General features: G+C 37.3%; 1 protein-coding gene across 1 annotated transcript in view; it reads right to left on the reverse strand.

The window, feature by feature from the left end:
• b4galnt4a (beta-1,4-N-acetyl-galactosaminyl transferase 4a) overlaps positions 1-21,975 on the reverse strand; it is a 161,455-nt gene that overhangs the window by 90,952 nt on the left and 48,528 nt on the right. The window contains exon 2 of the mRNA XM_015338450.2: positions 17,115-17,227. Coding sequence (XP_015193936.2) covers positions 17,115-17,227 — 113 coding nt within the window. The remainder of the gene's footprint in view (positions 1-17,114; positions 17,228-21,975) is intronic.

The following is a 21,975-nucleotide window of genomic DNA, read 5'->3' on the forward strand; positions in this document are numbered from 1 at the left end:
GTACGGCACTTGTAAATCAAAAACTGCTGGAAACCTGTAAAAAACCTGTCCAGTGCAGGTCAATTAAGCACATAATCTCAGTTCAATACTTCACAATAGGTGCAGAGTAGTAATAACTCAGGCCCTGGGGAGTAGTTACACCTTGCCATGTGGTGACAGAAGCTCAGGCAAACAGCGAGGCTGTCAAGCCACTGGCTGTCCCTCTCATGACCCCAGCCCAGGGGCTAGTGGTGAGAGCAAGAGAGTGCAGCTTGGAAAAGAGACAAGCGAGGAGGTGGGAGCCAGCCAGCCTGACGATGGAGACAGCTAGCCTACCCACACCTGTAGCGCAGGCTGATGAGAGAAGACATCTGTAACACCGGCTTGACAATCACATCAGTGACTGAAAGTGTGTTTGGGATCTTGTGATGATGTGACATATACATGATTGCATTGCTACAGTACCACAGAGAGGAACACCTGCACATCAGACCAGCAGAGCTCGGTAGCCCAGTAGATACGCTAAGTGATAACAAAATGCAAGTGTAACTGATTTCATTGAAGCTTAAGATGAAGACATTTAACAAAATGATTTTTCTGATGAAAGGCCAGAAGATTTTTTTTCACTCAAAACAAAATTCTACAATGTTTCCAACCACATTATTGAGCTCAAGTAATAATCTTCCGTAAAGGTAGTCATAAATAATTACAGAAAATAATTAGGAAATAATCCATATTTTTTCACATAGTGAGACACGTCATCACTCTATACAGTGTGATTAACTTTCACATTGCTGCTTTCATTAGAGAAACTGAGGTTGGCAGAAAACATTTGTGTGTACATACCAAGGCTCTGTATGTGTGTCTGTATCTGTATGTGTGCCATCCAAAGAAGCAGCTACAGTACCTACGCAAATCACCTACGCAGAAAGAAAATCCTGTTTTTTTACATTTTGACGGTGAATACACCATGGTTTAACATCCCGGGTCTAGAGATCAAAGTGCAGGTATCAAGGTCAGATGTTTCACGATAAACAAATATCTATTCATACATGGCAGTCTACAGTATGGACAGTGTTGCAGGAGCAAGATGATGCCATTGTCCATTCTCTGCCTCTACTGCAGTTAAACAGACCACTGAAACATCATCCCAGTGACTATTAATACTATACAGCTCCAAACTCACCAAGCCCAAATCCTTTCATCCCATTAACAAGCTTGATCGTACTGAGAAACACTTCACTGCAAGTGGCATAAAAGACAACGTGAGAAGTAATTTCCTCTAGTGTATGAAAAAATAGGGAGTGTTTCTGTGCTAAAAACAAGGCCCCACCCCCAAAATTCAAATAAAGGCCCACTGGCTGCAATCTGTCTGAAAATTGCTCCTGGTAATTTCCTCAGTTCCTCTGGTCAGCTCTGAAATTCAGTTCTATTCAGCAGTTTTAAGGGTACATTTCAAATGATTAAGCAGGATTTTTCAGTTCATGTGAATACATACAGTATAAAGATGCAGCACAACAGCAGCCAAAGACTATTTGTGTGGCACTCAAAAGCAAATAGCCTAAAATAACATGTACTGTAATCATCTACATACAGACAAAGCAAATAAACAACTGAGAACTAAACAAATTTGCATCGAAAGTGCTTTTATCATACAGTAGTGCACTTAACACTGTTATAGAGATACCCTCTAGCTGTGTTGAATTGTGACAGTTAAGCAATGATATCAGCTTATTATTACTATCAATTTGTCTTGAATTTGTCAGCGACCTAAAACATCTTTGGGGTTAAAAGCAATGACACAAAAACACATGCACAGATTTTTTGCAGGGTAGATAAATAAGACAAATATACCAGACAACAGCGTCTTTCAGAAATATTTCTGTTATCAGGCTAAAGACAATACAGTAGTTTGAAGTATATACATACCAATGAACTCTATGGTTTATTACAATGCTTAATACATTATACAGTATATGCCTGAAGCTTTATATAAGTGGACATACTGTATCTGCGTCTAGTGAAGTCTCTTTTGATTATAAACGAATGATTGATGACTATATTTTGGGTAGCATTACACAGGCGATCCTTTGCAATGCAGAGAAAACTCTCTCTTCATAAAAGACATTTTCAAACCAAAGCAGTAATGTGGATCCCTGAGGGGTTTCTAATATTACAGTCAACTAAAACTGTTTAATGACTTAAGTCTTTTGACCAAATAAATGGGAAAATAAATGTAAAAGTAGTAAAGTGACTAGGACAACATGGCTTACAAACACAAATAAAACAAATGAATGTGTTTGAGAATATTAAATATATACATCAGCTTAAAACTCTCAGAAAATTCGTAACTGAAATTATAACTGAATCTCTCTATATGAGAAAGCTTAGATACTCGAAACAAAACTCTGTCAAAAGCCTGTCAAAAACACACTTTGCAATTTGTCTGTTCATCTTTCTCACATCACCCTGAGAAACAATCTGTGTGGATATGTGCCTGAATACTCCAAGCCTTGCCCTCTGCAAATAACTTACTCTCTCCCAGTCCAGGCTTGTGTGGAAAGGACAGTACTGTTCAAATATCATCAGCGAGCTAACAAAAGACAATGTAAAATTAAAGCAGTCTCACATTTGTGCTGCAAATCCTTGAACTTGCTTTCATAATAAGCCACTGAGATCCTAACATGGTCTTTAGAGAGATTCATCCATACTGTATGTTCTAGGACTATGAGACATATACTCTTATCAATAATGGATCTCTGTCTGCACAGTGAGAAATCATATACTAGTGATGCCAGTATTATTCAGAATTAGATATAAACACAACTAAGACTCACATGCAATATTTTATTCATGGCTCCTGAATAATTTATGAAGACCCTCAAGGTGAAGACATCACTTTGTTTTAAGATTTTGAAAGATATTCCTGACTTTAACAAGTTTCTGCTTATAATATGACATGTGTTCAATTGTTTTATCTAGGCACTGGATACAACAATTTGTATGGCCTTTAAAACACATTTCCCAACAGGCAGAAGGCAATATAACACATTGGGTAGCTGCCAGTCCTTATAAAAAAGAACCTATCGAGGAACTTTTAGATTCTTTAGAAATTTTATGATTCTCAATAAAAACCTAAAGTTTATTTTAGTACATTGATGACTATATCTAAGCCATAATAATGGACGGGGTCAGGAATCACTGAGGAGACTATCCTGGCAAGCAACAAGTGCAAGGCAGGATACGACCTGGAAAAGACACTGGTCCATTGCAGGGCAGACACACAGACACAAACACACACACACCCACACCAGGGCCAATTTTGCCATACTGGTGACCAACCAGTGTGGCTTTGGAAAGCAGGAGGAAACCACAGCACCTGAAGGAAACGCAGGCAAACATGAGGAGAATATTCGAAAGCCATCAGATAGCATCCCTGGTCAGGAACTGAACCCACCCTTTGTTGCCTTAGTTTCATGCCAAATTATGATCAGTCTTACCCTTCATTGCATTATTTTAACCATTTATTGATAGCAAGAAAAACTGCAATGAGACATCTGCCATAAACCTATTGAAATGCAGAAATAAAATCCTTATGAGAGGTGTGCATGGATATTGCATACCCACCATGCAGATATAGTAAATTACTATTTACACCAAGTGATGTTGGATGGAGAAGGTGAGAGCTCTCTTCAGGTATTGCATTTTGGTTCAGTATCCAAACATCATGTTTCATCTGTGAGGTTATTCTTTGATATCTGAAGGAATTGCTCTCCAATTATTTGTGTTTTTCATATACTGTATGTAGTAAAGTACTGTTATCTGGACAACTCAGTGAGTAAGGACGAGGCTCAAGGGCTGAAACATTCATATTGCATCCAAAGCTTACCACAGGCCTTTTCATACCACATCTGTAATGATTTTTTGTCATAGAAAATTCCCACATACTTTATGTAGCTTCAAATGTCACTTTCCATTGATAATGATGAAATTCTGAGACACTTTCATCTGACGGTTTACAGTGTGATACAAATACTGTATATTTAAAACTATTGTGTTTATATCTTATAGATCTTGAAGTGGTAGGTATGGAATTGTGTTTTCATTTTCACTGTATTGATGGTTTAAATTTCGCTGATAAGACCCCATAAGCCTTTATGTATCTAGGTTGCATTTGCTATAAGGATTGTGTTACTTTGAACATCTAAACTAAAAAAAATGCATCTCGATGTCTTCTGTGTATTCTCTGATATCTACTTCTGTGAAATGACAGATAATGGGTTCATATTACTCCTGAAATCCAAAAGGTCAATAAGAAAATAACCACATTTGTTTCTGGCTCACAGGATTTTTAGTTTGCTTGATTTTACATGCTCAGTTTCCTGGAAGGGTAATTATTCTATACAGACAGAAAACCTTTACAAGTGAAAAAAGTTATCAGAGCATGGGTCCTGCACAATCTCATCAGTTAAGCTTGGGTTAAGGTAAATTCTGCAGAATACATAGCCGCATTAACATTGTGCATCTCATAATGTTAGAAACTCACGCCACAATAGTGTGGATAATGTCAGTTCTCATAATGTTAGGCAAACAGAAATGAAGCTATTAAGAGCAGAAAGAAACCAAATTGGCCAAAAAATCATAATAAATGCCATGCCTTTTATATTATCTACACATTTTCTTGGTCCCTTGTGGTACTATAGTAAGCAGTATGATTTATGTGCTTATCTGATGACCCAACTATCCCACTGCAATCTTATTTTGACAATACAACAATTACTATTCTTCATATGCCTCATGTGCGTCTCTTGCATTAAAGCAGTTTTATCTATAGTGTACTGCTGTCCTTTGCATTTTAGTGCCTTAATGCACTAATTACTGTTTAGATCAGAGAGAGAGAATCCTTATCTTATTGCTGTGGATATGTGTGTGCAATTACCCCCCTGTCTTTACAGTGAAGTAAGTGATGTTGCAGATTTCTGGAACATTTCTGAACTGTTAACAGCATGGCAGTACTGTTAACCTTGGGATTTCATACCCAGAAACAGCCACTATCAAAATCTCACCATATTGAATGCACCAATAACCGGCTACAAATAAAACTGCCTTTGCTTTCTTCTATAGACAAGGAAATACGATTTTTATTATTGAAAGAAGCTTTAAATGTTAAGATGTATTCTATTAATAATTCTGTTAATGTTTGAAAGTACTGCTATCAGGGTTCTGCAACAGAATGAACATTACATTCTGCTCTGGCTACAACCAGTATGCGCTGTATTTTCTCTGTAGATTACTCAGATATAGCCACCACCTACCCAAGACACAATCAGGTGTCTTAACAACACAAGGCTCTAAAGGCCTGAATATATTTAGTGTACCTCATTACCAATAGAGAGAATCAGCAATGAGGAATTAGTGCCTTCTATATATAAACAAAAATAAAGAGCAGCATGCTAAAATCTTGTCTAACAGAATACACAAAAATAAAATCTTATGACAGCATATGAAGTATTCTTTCAAGACCAAAGAAAACTATGAAATCCATCAAATGTGTTAACAGACTACAAAAAGGCCTCACTAAACACTTAAATATTTTACAACAGTACTTTATTTGATATTTGCACTCGAAAATGCATTTTTTACTTTAAGCCAATTAATAACAAAACACACAGTCCAACACTATGAAGGACTTGTTTGTAGGTGTGTGTTGGGGGGAGGAATTGTTGACACATAATGTCATCACAACTTCACATGTGTCATGCCTACCCCTTTTGTGCTTTCTAATAACATTCAGCTTCAATCAGACATTTTCTATGAATATGTTCTTTATTGCCATATTGAAATTGTAAGCACTGTGTAGATCATATCATAGGAAAAGAAAGAATGACAATTTGATTTACATTTTTGATGTTCTGAGAAGGTGCTGAACAAATCTCTTGCTAAAAAATCAATTTCCATTGGCATTCATCAGCTCTTCATGACAGCTGTATTTATGCATGTGAGTGCTGAAGTATTACGCCTAAGTGCCAATAAATAATAATTTAATGAGCAAAAATGTGGACAAAAAAGAGAGCCAGAATGATTTGTTCCTTTAAGAAACACAGTCAAAAACCTAAACCATGACAAAATGACTTTGCAGTAGGTATAATTTTATAGTAACAAATGTTTTATGCTCATGAAATAGTATACTGTATTAGCAAATCTGCCTTTTCAGTATCTCCACAGATCTTCTGGGTCTCACAGTGAGGGATGAGATACCTAAAGCTGAAGTGAGAAGAAACACAGACTAATCTCATTACTTTGTGGTATTTAACCCATTAGGACAAACAGAAGCAACCTAAAAGCTTACTATGAACATACTGTACTATCAGTAAAAGGCTATAGACTTTTACTAATCCATTGAAATGGACCAGAACGCATAAGAGCAATCTGACAGGTTTCTTCTGTAGGTTTATTGTAGATAAACCATGAACAGAATAAAGGGTCTCTATCCTGAAAAAGATGTATCTTTTTAAAGCATTTTCTTGACATCATGCTTCTATAACTTTAAAGTCTGAAAGTATATAAGCCAGGGAACTAATATTATGGAAATTGGATAATGGACCATGTAATTGGGTGTTTTTGAACCCCAGCGCCCGTGGGGTTGGCTACTGCTCTTAATAGGGTGGTATACAGTAGTTTCACAGCTTTAGTGCAACATTATAATACTGAACAAGGCCAACACCAAAACGCTTATGTATGGAGCGGTCTTGGAATGATAATATGATACTTGTTTGAACTTATTTTAATAATGAATGAAAACTGTTGCCTTGAGCTTAAGTTCTGTGATTTTTCTTTTACATTTAAGCAGCAGTGCTCATCATAGGGATAATCACGAGAGGTTTATAGACTGCCTAATAGAGTCAATTGAAAAAGTACAGTGCTGAAATTTGATAGAGAGTTAGATTTAGCACACACATCTACAAAACATCAAATAAACTGCAAATTGAATGGATTATGTCTTGGTGACTTTTTCTTTAACATCCTCGCTGGATAAGTAGAAATATAAAAGCTGCCCAAAGCAGATTTGAAATGAATTCCTGCTGCATATTACTCACAAGCCAGCCATGGATTTCTGGTCCTGAGAAGTCCAACACAACATCTCACACTGCCCTTACCCAAAAAATACAAAAAACCTAAATCGGTTCAAATCCTAGATAAACAGGAAAAGACTTATTTTACAAATCCCCAAGTAGGATAAATCCCATCAGGGATGCATAAAAAAGATTTAATTATCATCACGAAATGCAACAGGTTAATGCACTATTCAGGGCATTTATTTATTCTAAGCTGGGTCACTGCTATGCTTCAGGTCAAAATAAAAATACGTTACTCCATATTACTGAACTATATCACAGCTATACATAATCGTGTACCTTTGAACTCAGTCTGGAAAGAAGAGACAAAAGACTACATGATTCTCTCATCCTGGTCATGTAACAGCCTTCCGATTCACATCTACTCTGAACGTAGCAAACCCCAACCAAATAGCAGGCCCACTGCTTTAACAGAGGAAAAAAGAACATTTCTTCTAAATTCTGATTTCTATTAGGGACGTGAAACAGCAACAAAGCAAATAATACCTTGAAGCATGTGACTGTAAGGGGGTGTGACCACGTCCAGAGGAATGCCTTTTGCCTTTGAATAATTCACCTGGAAACTCACTTATTATCTCTCTCCACCAGAGTTTGGGAGGATGCATATGAAGTTACAAGTCTTAATGTCTGAGGAACTTACTTGTCTTACTTACTAAATCTGAAGCATTCATTTGTGTGATTTAAATTGTAATACCAAACAATCCTTTTTTATTGATTACCCTTGATTCTTTCTACATTTCCAATCGAATAAAAAATGAGCTTTCACAAAAAAAACGTAAAAGAGTTTTGCCGCAGTGCATAAAGTGAAACAAATTCTCTTTTCTATAGCTACACTTGTCCTCCATCCATTTTCTAGCTTATTTATCCCAGCAAGCGGAGGTGGGTGTGTGGGCGCAAGCCAGGTTACACCCTGGATGATGCCAGTCCATCTCAGTTACACTTACAGTACCATTCCTTATCATATACCTTTTAAAGGCTTATGATTTTTTTCCCACTAAGTCAGGAGAAAATTATAGTAGCTCTATAATACTTTGGAAATCATCCCATGATTTCTGCTATTGTCCACATGAATTTTCATTTGAATGTCTCACATCTTCTTTCTTCCCTGCCTTACCTCTGTACTATTTTCATCTACCCTGCCCATGCAAGTTGTATGACTACCCTTTATCGCATCGCTCTGGAAGGTTAGATATCCATAGTGCATTAAAAATCAATACCACTCTCAAATTTACCTTCTCTTGTAAATGGAGACTGACAAAGATTAGATTAAGGTGCTGGTTTCCTCCTGAGTGAAAATGCCTCCTGCAGCCCTCTTTTCCCTTTTTTTAAATGCTCAAAAGTGATAAGAACTGAACCCAAAGGTGACATTCAGATCAAGAGTCTTTTCCCCTCCTTTTCATCCAGAACTGGAGAAAAGCAGTAATGCTCCTACTTTTTGACCTCTCTCTGGAGTTCCAGGTGTAAAAAATGATTGCTGTTTTATTTGGATAAACAGCTCTATATCTATTTAAAAAACACCAAAAAAATGTGGAGACCAAATAAAAAACCTTTTTGCAATGTTCATCATCCTTCTGATGAGCAAAACACAGGGAATCCATTGCTAGTGAAACAACTAAGACAGTTCTCTAATAAACTTAGATTTTGTTCAAAATGGAAATATCAAGTAGGTTTTTCGCAAGATATTGGGAAATATTGTTTTTTTAATTGTATTAACATTTCCTCATACATCCTGAAAAATTAATGTTTTGTCATACTTACTGAGCATCAAAATAAATTTTGGATCTTACTGTACTTTGACAAACTTTCAATACAGCGCTGAGGCTACATTTTAAGCTAGTGCCTAGTTTTCTAGTGATGGAGGGGCAGGTTTTTCCAATATTGACTGAATTGGCAACAAAGGAATTAGAAATTTGGAACCTGAGTGCTGCCAGACCTTCAGTAAATCAGAGAAGACACAGAGGAGATGGACCTTGCTTTCTCACAAAGAGATAGAGGAGAAACCTAGAGCGCAGGAACTGCATTTGAACTTGGTTGGACAGCAGCACTAGTCATCCCAGGTAAATGGATGCATTGAGACAGAACCATAAATAATGCTAAAAAAGTGGACAAGACTCATTTTCAGTCGAGTGACGCTGAAGGGAGAGAGCCATGTGAGAGAATCAATGCCTCATGGAGAAATCAATCATGGATCCAGAAGGTTGGTGAAAGTCAATGGGAAATGTGTGCTAGGGGGTCATTTTTCAATGAGAGACATTGCATTATAATCTACAGTATATGCAGACAGCAACCCACAGAAAGATGCTGTCTTCTTTTGGATCACTTGTTAAAGCAAAGACAACACAGTACAGGCAAACCAGGCCCATATCTCCCTCAAATATTATTTAGTTATTATTTTTTATCAATCAAAACAAAGAATAGGGTAAGGTGAAATACATTAACACATACTGTTGCAGGTTTTGCTCCATCTAAATAGAAGTGTTTCTGAAAAAAACAGAATAAATATAAGAAGGTAATTACTGTAGATCTGTCTCTAAAGCTCCATCCACACCAAGTGTGATTTTAAAAGCAAATATGAACACTGAAGCAATAAAATACGTAGAATTTTTAAGCCGAAATGTTGCGTTTCCTTTTATCTCTTTTCGGCATGGAATAAACCAGCTACCTGTTCCCCTGAATTTATAAGCACTATGTTTCATGGAGGATTTGCAGCAACAGATGACCCTGGAGTGATGCTGATGTGACACTGAAGCGATGTTAAACAAATAGAAATTAGCAAGCAGATAACACCTTCTTGGCACACCACTATAGAAACGGTTCAAAAGACATTTAATTCTTAAAGAACTGGTCATGCATACACAGTATCTACAGTGTACTGTGTGTGTAACTTCAGGTTTATTACTTAAAATGTTAAAGTATAAAATAAGTTATTTTAGTGAATGCTATCAGGATATGTGAAATGCAAACATACAAATTAGTGGCTCCATCAGACTACACTGGGTTTTTTAATTGTATTGGAGTGACATTTTTCTCGTGGATCTGACACTTTCTTTTTTTTTTAATAACAAGTCTGTGGTGTTCCTGGTGTGAATGGCAAATATTGCCAGAAAATGAATGATTTGCCCCCCCATAAAACAAACAATGCCTCACATTTCATGTGATTAAACCTGTAAACTACATTTGTTTTAAAGATAAGAAATTAACATTTGTTTTTCTTATTCTGGGGGTTGCATGCAGTACAGTCTCGCATCTTTGCAATCACAATCGCGTTTGCTTTTCACTCAACAGGTGAAACAGGGAGTTAAATATTTCACATGTACACCTACAGCCAATTCTGTGATACACTGTAGATCTAAAATATGACCATAAATTCCCTTTATCCATCCATTTTCTAACCACTTTTTCCAATCCTGGATACACAAGGAGCAATGCGATGGGACGCCTGTCCATCACGGGGCAGACAGGCACAGACACGCACACACTCACACCAGACACAATTTTCCCACAAGCAAATAACCTACTCGTGTGTATTTCGACTGTGGGAGGAAACCGGAGAACGCGAAGGAAACCCAAACAAACACAGGGAGAACATACAAAGTCCATGCAGATAGCACCCCAGGTCCAGAAATGAACCCAGGGCCTCAGTGCTAACCACTCTGCCACTGTACCACATACTACTCTAATCTAATCATGACATACATATATGGACAGTACTGTATGTTATGAGCATCACCCGTTTACTCAAAACTTAGACATTTTAGTTTAGTTTTTTTTTTCTGATATCATCTTTTCAGTTATTAATCCAGTTTAATTTGGGTGACAAAGGAGCCAAGCTCATCATTTAGCAATCTTTAATCCACATTTATCAGAATCTTCAAGAACACAAGGTGAAGTATGAGGAGCAGAATGGCTAGAGTACTGGAGCTAATCTATCATATTTACCAATCACTTTCCTATTGACTCGCTGTGAAATGTTCCTTGACATTAGCATCATTTGTTTCATATGACACATCCATAAAGATAAAAGGCTACTTTTCATGCTAGAGATGGGAAAACTGTACACTACCAGCCAAAAATGCTAAATGATTAGTAGATGACCACAGAAATGTTTTTTTCTGCATGATATAGGAAAAAAAGTCTCCTATGTTTTCAAACAATGTTTTCTCACGAAAGGAAACAGCAGACGGAAAAAAAAAGCCTTCCACGATGTCCTCCTTAAACATGTTCTAGCACTAGAAATGTGATTTCTGTTTTGGTGTGATATTAGCAGAGGGATACAGATCAAATAACAAAGAGCTTAATCCGATGATGCTGAGCGCCCGTACACCCCATAAGGAGCCCTGGGGACAAATCAAAAATTACAAATACCCCATAAAACAGCCTGGCTCTATACAGATTCCTGGCTTGGAATGACTGCATTCTCCTAGTAGAAGAACACAACTGTAACTTTGACATGAAAGGAGAGTGTAAAGTCACAAAAGTGTTGTTTTCTCATCAATTATCCAAGAGACTGGATCTACAAACCTAGGTTGGCAAATTTTGCCAAAGTGTTTTTTTACTAATAAATATATATGATTCTAAGGGTTATAAAAAAATTATGAAAAGATTTTTTTCTAATTGATGTTTGTTTAGTTTCATGTGTTCCCTGGTTTAAATTCTTGATCATTTGTTTGTCAAGATAACAAAAAATTCCTAACTTAACCTTTCATTTAAGTAATGATTCTACAGACACACTAAAGCAGTACCATAGTGGGAACTGTTTTCCAGACATGACTTTGAATAACGTTTCCACAAATGTTGATGTTTCGTAAAGAGAAAAACAAAATCTTTACTGGTTAATTGGTCATTATTTACTCATTCTCCTGTAGTCCTGCAATTCATGAGTTATTTTCATGTTATCCATGGCTGTAGGTGGAAAAACTACATGGAAATCTTTCACGGCTTGCATACTGTAGTTCCAAATAACGACAGCACAATCTTAGACCCCATTTAATTCGACAAAATTAGTTGGTCACTGACTTGAGACCTTAATCTTGGAGAGGCAGCTGACTGCTGATTTTTTTCTTATCTAGGGAATGCCAACAGGCTTTTTTCTGCTTGGCACAGGAAAATTTATCTACATTCAGAGGTTGTAGAAAGTTACACAGACTGCCACAGAGGAAAAGATAATACCTTCATTTAGAAGCATCAGCGAGCTACAGGGACTGCTCTCACTCCTATATTGAAAGTACTTAAATAGCCTTCAGCCAAAAAAAAAAATCTACTGTAAGCAAGTTCAGTCTCTTCAATCTTTCTATAAATTGGTTAGCCTCTGAGTTAATAATCCCAGATAACTGCAATGAAATTGAAAATGAGTTCATCTTTTGGGTGCAACTAGACTGTAGTGTAACAAAACTATACTATAAAATACAGCAGAGCTTACTAATGGTGTTTATTGAGAAGTGAGGCCAGATCACATTTCAGGACTCACAATCTTCTGTTGCAAGAGCTTCTGTGAGGCTGTCCAAGTACTATCACTGAGCAGCAGAGCCTGAAGTAGTGAGCACCGCCAGCAAAGCAGCATGATCTCTACTCTTTTCTATCTTTTTCCCAGTTGAGCCGTTTTTTCTGCACGTTTATTTTCTGGAGAAAACCCAAGGAAAAATGGGGAGAATACACAAACTCCACACGGATTGCAACCCCAGGTCTGCAATTAAACCCAGGCCCTAGTGCTGCGAGGCAGCAGTGCTAACCACTGCCCTGCCACGCAGAACAACAACTACTGTAACTACAGACCCAGTTCCTGTAAAGACGGGTAACTGCCATACAGACAGCATTCAGAAAGATATTCCCACAACTAGGAAACACCACCTTGAAATTAAGATCATAAAGACGACCTTGAATATGGCAGCAAATTTGTATTCTGTTATTTCAGTAAAAACCCAATATAATTATCATAAGAGGTCCTTCACTAACTGATCTAGAATGTGCGATTAACAGACATTATTCAAACGTTTTGCATGCCTGACTGGTAGAATGCATTAATCAAGCTTCATTACAAGAAAACACTCAGTTGCCCATGCTATTAATTATTTGCCATTATTACTGAACATTAGTCATGTGCATTTTATGTCTTCCAATTCTAGTATCATGCCACTCCTGGTTTTATCACAACAGGCTTTTCTTTGAAAGTAGCAAAACGACACAAGGAAAGTGAATCTATATTGCACTTCATTTACACAGCACATCTTATCCTTCAAGGAAAAGATACGTTCTGTGAAAGACCATCAACAAAATGATAAAACTTTCCTCTTTTGCATAACACTTTTCCTTGTCACAGTTAGAAAAGGAGGTACAGTATCTTGTTTAGGGAAAACAAAGACAATCTTACTACAACAAAGTACTAAAAATATCACTTGTGCAGTATACCATTCCCTTTGTTAATCTGGGCACGTCACAAGTAGATGTGCATAACCTTATATTTTATGTGTTACATACTTTAGTTCTATGCATTTGAATATGACTTAATCCTCTTTTAATTAACATTTATTTCATTTCAGTTCAAAGTCAGGTAACTCCAATATCAAACAAAAACACTCACCACTGAAAGTGAAAAATGAGCAGCAGCCTAACCCTAGAGAAATAAGTTTTATGAAACTGTTATGCTATAAGTGCTATGATGGCCCCAGGACCGTCCTTTTTGAGAGACGTTTCCAGTTTCGAATCCAGAAGAAATCAATAAATTATTTATTGACTATATCTTAAAATACATTGTAGCCAAGGTGAGAGTCAGCGTTCTGGACAGTATAGCAAGCTCACATAAAATGTCCTGAAACAATGATATTTACAACGAAAAAAGCAATTTGAGTTAACAATATTGTTGAATTGCTTTCTTTTACGGGGGGATGTAAGCAACGGGAGAAGATTAAATCATTTTTGCGTGGAATATAATTCATTCTCTGCCCTACATTACAGAGTAAATTTCAGAGCAACTTTATTTACACCTCTCTGCAGTTGTATTTTCTACATGGTGGTTTCATTTATTATGTCCTGTTGAGATCTCTAAATGTCTTTAATTAAATCTTGCTACTCTGCTTTGTACAAGGTAAATACACTGTGCCAAAGAAGTAGAATTAAAGAATAAAAGATTTTCAGAGAGAAATATAATTGTCTTACAGACTATTGTATACTCTGTCTGGACAGCATGTGTGCATATTTATACTAAATGAGATAACAGTGTGCTGCCCTTGTTGTGTCAGAAAAGAAAGTTCAGCTTTGGTTGCCTTGGGGTGCAATGTCTCCAGAATTCTGCCTTGACTAAAGCTGTAACACACGGAACTGGTGCTGACATAGAAAGAAAGACAAGACTGCTATTTTTTACAGCTAAAATACTTTCCATAGAGTGCCAATCATCTCATGAGGCAATGAACATGTACCAATGAAGCCATTATCTATCTCCATTAAAATAAATGAGCTGCACAGCACTGGGGGAAGGAAAAACCTCATTTAACTGAAAGGAAACCTCCGGGAGTCCACGGCTGAGACCTACCCAATCCTCCAGGCTTAAAACACGTACAAAAGCACACACAACAAAAATAAACCTGGGAGAGCAGGGCAACAAACCACACACAACAGATAGGAACCAAGAGTCCAGGGAAACAGGACAAAAACCCAGGAACAAAACATAGAAAAACACCACACACAGGGCAAAAAAAAACGCTTAACATTCTGTCATGCATGCGGGGAGAGACTTCTCGTGGAAAGCCAGGTATTCGTATGCAAATGTCGGAAAGGCATACCGCTGATTGACCCGCTCACAGGCACGTATGACGGGAGGTGGCATCCCGCGACTAGAATAGGAGAACTGAAAAAAAAGCCCACAACGATGCGCGAAAAACAAAAAACGCCGCTCGCGGGGTCAAATTATGGCTCAGCATTCCATCACAGATGTCAGAAAGGGCATGCAGTGGAATGGCAGGAGAGCAAAAAAGACCTGTGCCCCCAGGCCGCGGAGGAGACGACCTGGTGCTAGGCGGGTCTCAAGACATCCGAAGCCTCAATGCTGAGCGAGGAGGAAATATATATATTTCCGCTGAACGGGAAAGCAAAGCACAGAGAAACTAGTAACACGACAGAGTAGGAGCTCCCACTAGCTGTAGAAGGTGTGACATCCCCAATAATTTAGTAATCAACTTACAGTATTACAACCTGTCACCTGTTAGAGACAGGTTGGCTGCTACCACAGTCCCTTGATATACCCACCACATCCACATATCCTGAAGCCTCCAAGACACTTCACTTGCATTTCTGTTTGCAACCAATTCATAATTAGCATAATTCACCATGCTCATATTTCTGTCTATTCAAACCAAATTGCTGATTTGATCTCCCGTGTACAGTACGATTTCAGAAATTCAGAACCTAAGGACCAGAAGCACACACAAAGCCAGAGAGCACCAAAGCCAATTCCTCCCTCTTCAGAATTCAGATTCCAGTAACTCGTCCACTATATCTCATCCATCACTTGCTCTCAAAATGCTATGGTTCAGAGCCTGACGCCCTGAACCCCCCAGTCTTATTGATCAGCCTGGAAATGTTACCAGCGCCTTTATCAGACTTTACATTCCCTTTCCTCCCTTTCACATACTAACCACATATTCATTCATATCTCTTTTTCACTATAACAAAATATGGAGACCATCAAAGCATAGTTATCTGGTGTCCCTTTCATCCACATCCTGTTTTGCCTTAGCACATTGCTAAAGTAAAAAAGAAGAATTAGCTCTGCCATCTAAATGATTGGTGATTTCTGTAAAAAATGTAACCTGTTGCATCTCTTTCCTTCAAAAAAGCCACTATACCTCATTACTATTATCAGTACAACTTTTTATAAATACTGGAATTTCTCCAATCCTTTCTCCTTTTTTAGAATTTAAACTTTTATTTAAATATAAAGTTTAAAGCTTTGAACTTTTATCATCTTTGTTTTTTTGCAATACCAAGGCTTCATCATTTCCTATTTAGCGAATAAGGTATAGCTTATTAATACTGCATATGAAAATGTTAAAAGAAACAGGCTTGACTTATTTTAAACTGGTTAGTTTCTTCTTCCTCAGTGAAATTGCCTTTCATTTGTTGCAGTCAGGAATGAAGCACTTATCCTAGTGCACTTTAAAAATGTACCTAATATATTTTGGAATAATTATGGGCATGAAAAGGATAGCTGAATTTTGATTAGCACTGTGTTCTGGACTGATGAACCACAGCAGCTAGCTCTTCTTACATAATTATAAGAACTACACAGCATGAGTATTCTTTGCTTTGGTATAGAAGGCAATGGAAACAGCCAAGAATTTATTCTAAAACGGGCTTTAATGCAGTCTCAAAGCTGAAAATGAAGGTGCCTTTTTGTTCCTGATTTTGTATTGCTAGGATAGATACAGTAATTGCTGAAAAACAGGCAATTTACTTTGAGATATCCTCTGCCGTCATTAGCTTCAGTAATATCGAGACCTAGTTGACATCAAAACAACAACCCACCCGCTACTGGCAGAATCTGTGTTCAATATTAGACAGCAGCTTTCCACTGGATAGGTATTGGGTTTTAACAAACAAAGCTAAGCTAACAACAAGCAAGGTAATCTGGGACTGGTGGTATCTGATGGGCAGCACGGTGGTGCAGTGGTTAGCATTGTAAGGAGCACTAAGGCTCTGTGTTCCATTCCGGACCTCGGATGCTATCTGCATGAAGTTTGCATGTTCTCCCCTGCTCATGTGGGTTTCCTCCAGGTGCTCTAGTTTCCCACCACAGTCCAAACTCATCCAGGGTGTATCCTGACTTGCGCCCATGGCTTGCCAGGACAGACTCCGGCTCCCCTGTGACCAGAAACTGGATGAAGAGGTTAGAAAATGGATGGAGGGTAGGCTGATATTAGGCCAATATTTAAGGAGATTCCAGGACTAAGGAGATAAAGAAGCTGGTGTAGTGGTGAGATTACTGTATGTGAAGGGACTGGATCTTACCGCCAGCTCATCCTCACGGCTGTCACTTGTATCATCGGCTTTCCTGTGATTGGACAGCGAATGGGAGTCTCTCTTTCGAGTGGTGTCAGTCCCCTCATTCAGCTTTTCACCATCTGAAGAGAAAAATCAGAGGAACACCGTCAATGGTCGCTATAGCTCCTGTTTTGATGCTCTGCCAATGGAGATCAATCTCAAGTTTTGCAACCAAATGAAGTTTTCACTCTTGAACCAAGTAGGAATTCGTTTCAGTTGAAAAGTTTCACTGACAAGTAAATTACTCAGCCTACATTAGCAAATTCTCATTTTTCAACATAGGGAACTGTTTCTGTAAGGGACCATTAGCCCAGCTGTGGGCCAACTCAGTATGTTTATAGTTGCAATATTAAACGCGCCACTACCTCTATGTGATACAAACTACTGAACCAACTGTTGAAATGACTTAATCTTGTAAGCAGGCCATGGAAAAGAAAATGCCTCTATAATGCATTACTCAAATACCATTTTACAACATGATTTTTTTTTCTCAAGCTGGCTTCCTAAATACACACTTCTACAGTATATCAAAAGGTTTTATACATACAAATATTCTTATTTCTTTCTACGTGTTTTAGCAATGCACTGAGAATGTCAGAATTTGACATGAGTGGAATACGATATTTAATACTGACCAGTATCTGTACCACTATTAAAATATAATAATTACAAAAAAAAAATGTCAGAAATGACTTGTTTTCTCCTGGCTAGATAACATTTCTTTGTACTGCCAATTTGGAAATACTACACTGAACCATGAAAATACACATTTCTGTTTGACTGCTCATTACTCACTAGAACTATATCACTATGGGTCCTTATAAATCATAAAAGAGAAAGCATTCCTCCAGACTCTTCACCTTTTCTCACCATAAAGTCATATGTCCATATGTCCATAACCTCTGTGGTTGAAAACCAGATAGACCCAGAGGATCAGAGTCAAATCAGACCAAGGATGATCTGCCACAGAGCAAAAGTACAGGAGAATGACATCTGGTGTAGACTATCCCACAAATGGATTAGGGAAAAATATTTTTTAATACCTCAGATCTACGGAATGACGTTTGTTTGCTATATAATACATGTTGCTTTTAGACTGTCTGCCAACACATTAGGAATCTTGACAGATGGAGGATTATTTGGTAAAATACACCAAGATGGAAGGCAAACATTCTGTACTCTACAAACATGGGTGATGGATAAGCAGAGCTGACTCAAAGGCTTTCTGTCTCACATCTGTACTCATTCTGTGTGCTGTTTTTACCACTTCACCGATACCTTTGTGCTGAAAATGATACTGCAAGGGCACACATGTGGTTGTCATACCTGGCAGAAGGACAGAAACACAGATGTTGCTATTCTTTGTCCAGCATTATCTTTTGTGTTGCAAGAAAAAAGACAGATAACCAACCCAATATGCAAAGGAATAATGAACATCCTGAAAGCCATATGCTTTCATAACTGAAATGGGAAGAATGCTTTAGACAGACACAAGGGAAGGCAAATGAAGACAATGGGTAGAAAATGAAACTACATTTATAAGCTGAAGTGGAGATTATGGTTGAAAGAGACCTTTTAATATATTAAACACATATAGCTATATAGCCAGTATGTTCAGACAGAAAAAGTACAACTCATAAATGCACAAATACTAATATCCCTACAGAATACAGTGGTTCTAATACAAATTAATGTGTTAATTCCACTAGTCCAAACTCCAAGAGTAAGCTCAAGGCTCTGCGTGTGCTGGATTTATTTTTATGCTTTTCAGTTCATGGGGCTTTAGTTTTTTACACACAGCCTTCATATATGTAATAATCAGGCAATGCTTACAAATCCTGGTTGTGATTAAATGTAAGCTACATGGATCCTATAAAACATAATTAGATGTAATTGTTATTCAATAAATGTACTAAATGGTAAAATGGTAGGCTTTATATGAGCTTGGTTATGAGACAGAGCTCTCAAAGTCCCTTAGGGTCTTTAGAAAGCAACTTGGTGGGAAAAGAGAAAAGGAATAAAATATCTTGCAATCATTATCACATTGCAGAACTAGGCCTCAAACGAATAAGACAGTTTTCTCCTATAAAACCTTACTATTTTCCTGTACAAATCTTTTGTAAATGTGGTGTACTTTCATTTAATTTCCATCTGGCTAATGAGTTTGGAATTGAACTCCAGTTCAGCATGTTTTGTGTTTGTGTTGCTAAATCACAGTAGAAAAAGCCATAAACTCTCTTCTTTATGTGTTCCTCAGGGAATCGCAAATCTGGAAAGATGCCTTTTTGTGCAGAATTAAGGTATACCGTCCAACTGGTGATATTAGATCAGGAAAGCCAGAATGCCAATAAAGAACAGATTAAGAGAAAAAAAAATCGACTTTGTTGTACTACTGTATATTCAAAGGTGCTGGCAAACAGAAAACTGCGTTGCATGAGTTGCAAAGTTCTCGTTACTGATATTATTGGAATGAGTACATAAATATACAGTATAACTAAAAATAAATTCTATATTTTGTCAAGGGCAGTAGCATGGTGTTTTCCAAAGCACCAAACATATAAGGCATATAAATGATAACTTACTTTCTGTAAATAACTGACAAAAGGCAAAATGTTGTTTTTTTAAAACAGCAGGACAATGGGAAAATTAATTATTCAACTCCAGTCAAAGCTGTCATTTAGTTTTTACAAAGAGTTGTGAAAACAGAAAAACCCGCCAGGTACCCCAAGTGAACAATGTGAAATCTCCAGCTGCGCCCACAACACAAGGAACTCGGATGTCTGCAAGTATCAGCAAAGATTAATTGAGTCAGTTTTCTGCCGCTGAAACTTGATCTCACTTAGCATCTCTTAGTATGCTTGCTCCCCAGTGAAAATAATGAAATGGCAGCAGTTTGACATCATCACAAGGCTTACACGTCAAGAGAAGGCAAGCAAAACCCAAACTGCAGCTGAGGATCAGAAACAGCTGTGCTATTCAAACAGTTCTGGGGGACTCTTCTCACACTGTAGGAAATAGAAGTATTAAATTCAAAAGAATCCTTAAATATTTCCATCTGTTGTTTAAACGTTTGAGGACAGGTGGTCCTGAATATAGTACAAAAGTTTACCTTTGGACTACTGCATTGTTTACCAACAGATCTGGGCTTTTATTGCTGAAACATATAGGTTTTGAGCATCTAGCATAGTTCAAATGGACACTAAAGATCATATCCAAGCTCATAGGAAAGATGCTCTTGACTGCTCACCAACAACCGATATTATATTTTTGTCAGTAAATTAAGAGATTTCATTTCTAAAGAGATGGCTTGGGTTAGTGATGCAATACACTATCTTAATAATATGCAATGATTCCAATCGTTACATCTTTCAAATTCTATTCCATCTCCCATAATAGGACTAAAAAGGACTGAAAAATGTAAAAGAGAGAGCATCAAACCCAGACTATAAGAAAACTGAATTGAGTTAAATAATTAAGGACCTAATATTAAGAAAAATCTTCTACTGAAGGGATTATAAAAGCTAAGGCTAACTAGAGAGAGGATGTTTTAACTCACTACTCAAATAAACAAAAATTCCTTAGAAGTGAACTATTTTGTGAGTGCATCGATACCTACAACATTGCAATGTATCCCTGTTCATCAGGTAGAGCAGTCTTATGATCCCAATAATCCCAATGACCAGAACTATTCAATAGTTACCCTTTCTAATTGATTCTTTTAGCAGACTTTCTTGCAGGAGATGTCTTAAATATTTAATTAAGTGGTATTTGGTTCATTTAAATAATTTCAGGTAAGTGGCTGTAACAAAGATCAGAAACAGAATGGTTTGGGAATAAATCAAAACGTCTGCTGCTACTTGCAAATTAATTACTGTAAAGCGCTTTGAGTGGAGTGTCCAGAAAAGCGCTATATAAGTGTTAGCAATTATTATTATTACTATACTCTCCTACTCTTTACTGCTTTTATTTGTCAAATTCATCTAGTGGTCAGTCTATAGAGGTAAAGTAATGCTGTACCAATTGAGGGGGCTCTATTGTGCACTTTTTGGATGATTAAAAAACTGGGGTCTTAAATTTCACTTCATGTGTAAGGATATGATAGCACTGAAATTCTTAAATTGACTGCACGTTAAGATGTGTATTCTCTATATGAATCATTTCCACACATTTTAAAGCACATACAAACAGATTTTTTTCAAATGACTCCACTTTAGAACTTTCACTCCTAATAGATATCTTGGGATTAATAAAAAAAAAAACTCTGAGCAACTCTGTGCTGTTTGCTAAGTCTGCTCTTCAGCTCATCACAGTTTCACAATATCGCAGTGACCTTGGAGGCCAACACTTACTGTCATCTCCAGAACTGGGCCACTTCACTACACGTTTTAATATGTTTAATTAAATAATTAAATCCTGACCAAGGGTTTAATAGGATCCAGTCTACAGCAATAATTAAATTTCTTCAATAAATTATATGTGAGGGAGTCAGATTTACAGAAATAAAAACATAAAAAACTGTAAGCTGTCAAAATAAACGTGTAAGTTAGTTTTTTTTCTAATATGACAAGTGCAATTTGGAATTGAGAAATTACAGTACAGTATATTGCAGAGTTAAAAACTGAGTAAGTTCAAAAGTCGTAAGAAAAACTGTTCTACTGAGGAAACTCCTTCCATTCAACTAGACGCATTACTGAAGTCAACATTTAATGGTTCTTGTAAGCCAAACCCTATACTGGCCCGAAAGATAAGATCACTTTATTAGCCCTATAAAGTTTCTTGCATTAAGAATTTGTCTTTTGGCATACCCCAGCTTGCTCTCCATGAGACA

This window comes from Lepisosteus oculatus, chromosome 21 (assembly GCF_040954835.1).
Source record: "Lepisosteus oculatus isolate fLepOcu1 chromosome 21, fLepOcu1.hap2, whole genome shotgun sequence".
Taxonomy (NCBI): Eukaryota; Metazoa; Chordata; class Actinopteri; order Semionotiformes; family Lepisosteidae; genus Lepisosteus; species Lepisosteus oculatus.